The 3,776-nt window shown below is 33.7% G+C and overlaps 1 protein-coding gene across 1 annotated transcript; it reads right to left on the reverse strand.

Moving 5' to 3' along the window:
- Positions 1-1,574: 1,574 nt before the first annotated feature.
- Positions 1,575-2,111, reverse strand: LOC138860678 (endocuticle structural glycoprotein SgAbd-8-like). Its single transcript, XM_070118691.1, has 2 exons — positions 1,897-2,111; positions 1,575-1,698 (listed from the first exon to the last, which is right to left on the reverse strand). Exons 1-2 carry the CDS (start codon positions 2,109-2,111, stop codon positions 1,575-1,577), a joined length of 339 nt encoding a protein of 112 aa, XP_069974792.1.
- Between the last annotated feature and the right edge of the window lie 1,665 nt (positions 2,112-3,776).

Raw genomic sequence — 3,776 nt, forward strand, 5'->3', positions numbered from 1 at the left:
CATTATAATGATAATAATGATAATGATAACAGCAACAACAACAATAATAACGATAATGATTATAGTAATAAAAATGGTGAAAGTGAGAGCAACGATAATGATAAATAATGATAATAATAATATCAACAAAGATGATGATGATGATACTAAAAGTAACAATAATAATGGTAATGATTTTTGGTAATAGATAACAATAATGATAATAATGATAATGATAATAATCATGAAAATGTATGTATATGTATCTTAGTCTGAGTTGCTCTGAATAAAAGTCCGAATCTAATATTTTGCAATAATATTTATTCACATCAAAATTTAGGGAGCTCCCCCTTCATTCACGCAAACCGTTTTCTGTGGAGAGACACACTAGCCCGTTCATTTTCACAGCACAAACGTACATTAATAAACATACAACAAATAATGATATCAAGGATGAAATGACATTTACATATATGCCAATAGATAGATGCGGGTTTGAGAGGGATAGGAATAGATAGATAGATGAGGGATAGAAAGAGATAGAAATAGATAGATAGATGATTGGATGGTTAAACAGTTAAGAAAGTAGAAATATTTTGAAATTAGTTTTTACGAAAGAGGAAAATCCATAATATCAATAAAAGAGTATCTTTTTTTATGATATCTTTTTTAGTTTATCATTCACTTTCATATAACAACCCGGTCAAAATTGTGCAATCAGCCAACTGGAAATCAATGCTAATTTTGACAAATATAGATTAACAACGAGGATAACCAAATCAAAATAACCCAATCGTAAAGAGAAAAGAGAAAGAAAGAGAAAGAGAGGAAGGTAGAGAGAGAGAGAGAGAGAGAGAGAGAGAGAGAGAGAGAGAGAGAGAGAGAGAGAGAGAGAGAGAGAGAGAGAGAGAGAGAGAGAGAGAGAGAGAGACGGATAGATGAATGATAGATAGAGAGAAACGGAGAGAGAGAAAGAGAGAGAGGGGGGGGAGGGAGAGAGAGCGAGCGAGTGAGCGAGAGAGAGAGAGAGAAAGAGAGAGAGAGAGAGAGAGAGAGAGAGAGAGAGAGAGAGAGAGAGAGAGAGAGAGAGAGAGAGAGAGAGAGAGAGAGAGAGAGAGAGAGAGAGAGAGAGAAGGAGAGAGAGATGGATAGGTGAATAGACAGACAGACAGAGAGAAACGGAGTGAGATTGAGATAGAGAGAGAGAGAGAGAGAAAGAGAGAGAGAGAGCGGGAGACAGAGAGAGAGAATGAGTGAGATAGATAGATTTATAGAGATAGAGAGAGAAAGAGAGTAGGCTTATTTTGTATTGTTGTGAATCAAGATTATTAAAAATGACCCTTCACTTTCACAAAAAGAAAAAATAAATAATTTCTTTGGCTAGATATTTTGGGGGCAGGAGATGGAAGAGAACATGATGAAGATGAAGGAGAAAGAATGAAGCAAAAACATTGATAAGGAGAAAAATAAGAACAAAAACAAAAGTAGCAGTGATAGAAGAATCAGAATAAGAAATTCTTTTCTCACTTTCGCTTTAAAAGAAAAGTCTCAATTTCCGGATAAAGTTTCTTCACTTTTACTTAAAGAAAATGATATTAGTTCCCGGATCTCTGGTAGGGAAGGGGTGGAGCCACGGAGATGATCGCCCCCTGGGGTTGGTACCCCCCCTGGTCGGCCACGAAGGAGATCTCGACGGGGACGCCCTCGGGGGATTCGTATCTGCGGGGAAGGGGTTTCATTGAGGATGCTGAATCCTTCGTAACCTGCTGATTTCGTTAACTGTTTGCTTTCGCAGAGTTTTTTGGTAAATTGCTGGTGTACTTACGAGAAACGTAGATAGGCACAAAGGTAGAAAGATAATAGAGAGATGAATAGACAATTATTTTCATATACAGAGAGTCGAGGCCCGATGCTCACCTCCAGCCTCCCTGCTTCGCCTGTCCGTCGCTCTCCTTCCCGGACTCCTCCCGGACGATGCCGTTGCCGGACTCGAAGTCGAAGGAGTAGCCACCGTAGGCGTCCTGCGTTCGGTCGTCCTTTAGGATGGGGCTGGGCGCGGAGTAAGGACTCTCCGCCGCCTCCGAGACGAGGACGGACAGCAGCAGAAGGCCGGCCTGTGCAGGATGGGACATGGTACTTGTTTAGTCTGGGATTTCATATTACAAAGACTGAGTAAAGGAATCAAGGAAATGGGTATTAAACACAGTAACAGAAAGGTGCAAGGGCGAGAAATACAAAATGCTAAGGATATCAAAACAATAATGGTAATGGGAATACTAATTATATCAAAATATTAGTAAGAGAGAAAAGGCAAATCATCAAAGAAAGAAGCCTATAGTATTCCAAAATTGTAGGCCACAGAAAAAAAAAAAAATAGAAAAGGTAATGACAATGAAAATGGCTATTGTGTTGAATACGGAACTATCGAATCCTTTACATATAAAGCCGAAAGCAATACAACATGAAGCAAACGCTGCTAATAAAGGAAAGCACTTTGAATGTATGTTTTTTTTTCTGTACAGCACAGACACATACACACACACATGTTCATAAACACATTATATTTCAAAGGCCACATACTGTCTTGTCTCGGTAATATCTTAAAGAATCTTAAAAACGAAACTCACAACGGGGACCCATACACACAAGAAAAGTGTTTTTATATATAATTTAACCACACACACGGTATCATTATAGGAGTTCTATTTTAACTCCGAAACACGCCACCCTTTCAACTCACGAGGAAAAAATTTAGCGTATTACAGCCTTTTGAAAGAAAGGTCGAAAAAAAAACTTTTTCGCTTTTAAATGATAATTATGATGATTTTAACATTAATTCAGGTAATTATGATGATTTTCATGATAATTACTTTATTATTAACAATAATGATGATAATTATGATGATAATGACTATAATAATAATTATAATATTATTAAAATTGTTATTATCATTATGAAAAGTATAATGATGAAAATGACACTACTAATTAGCATAATAATCATTATAACTGCAATAATGATACTGATGATAATGATAATCGTGACGATAATGACTATAATGATGATAATCATAAGAATAATGACAATAATGATGATGATGATAATAATAATCATAGAGTCCATTTATAATGAAATAAAGGCTAAAACTAATAAAATCCCAGAAGTCGAAAACGGCAATATCAAGCGTATTAAAGCCTTTTGAGAGAAAGGTAAAAAAAAAAACCCTTTTTGCTTTTAAATGATAATTATGATGATTTTAACGTTAATTCAGGTAATTATGATGATTTTCATGATAATTCCTTTATTAAATTCAATAATGATGATAATTATGATGATAATGACAATAAGAATAATGATAATAATTATAAAATGATAATTATAATGATAATTTTGATAATTACTGCAATAATAGCTCTATTCTAATATTTTTTTTTTACAAATAATGACAATAGAAATAATAATATCATCATTATTGTTATTCTTATGAGTGTTATATTCATTATTATTTCTAAAATTATCATTATTGTAATTATCATTATAAAAATAGTTATAATGATGAAAATGAGAGTAATAACTAGAATTATCACTGCAAAAATGATAATGATAATAATGATAATCATGACGATAATGACTATAATGATGATAATCATAAGAATAATGACAATAATGATAATAATGATCATAGAGTCCATTTATAATGAAATAAAGGCTAAAACTAATAAAATCCCAAAAGTCGAAAAAACGGCAAAATCTAGCTTTTAAATGATAAAAATGATGATTTTAACATTAATTCAGG

This window comes from Penaeus vannamei, chromosome 42, assembly GCF_042767895.1.
Source record: "Penaeus vannamei isolate JL-2024 chromosome 42, ASM4276789v1, whole genome shotgun sequence".
Lineage (NCBI taxonomy): Eukaryota > Metazoa > Arthropoda > Malacostraca > Decapoda > Penaeidae > Penaeus > Penaeus vannamei.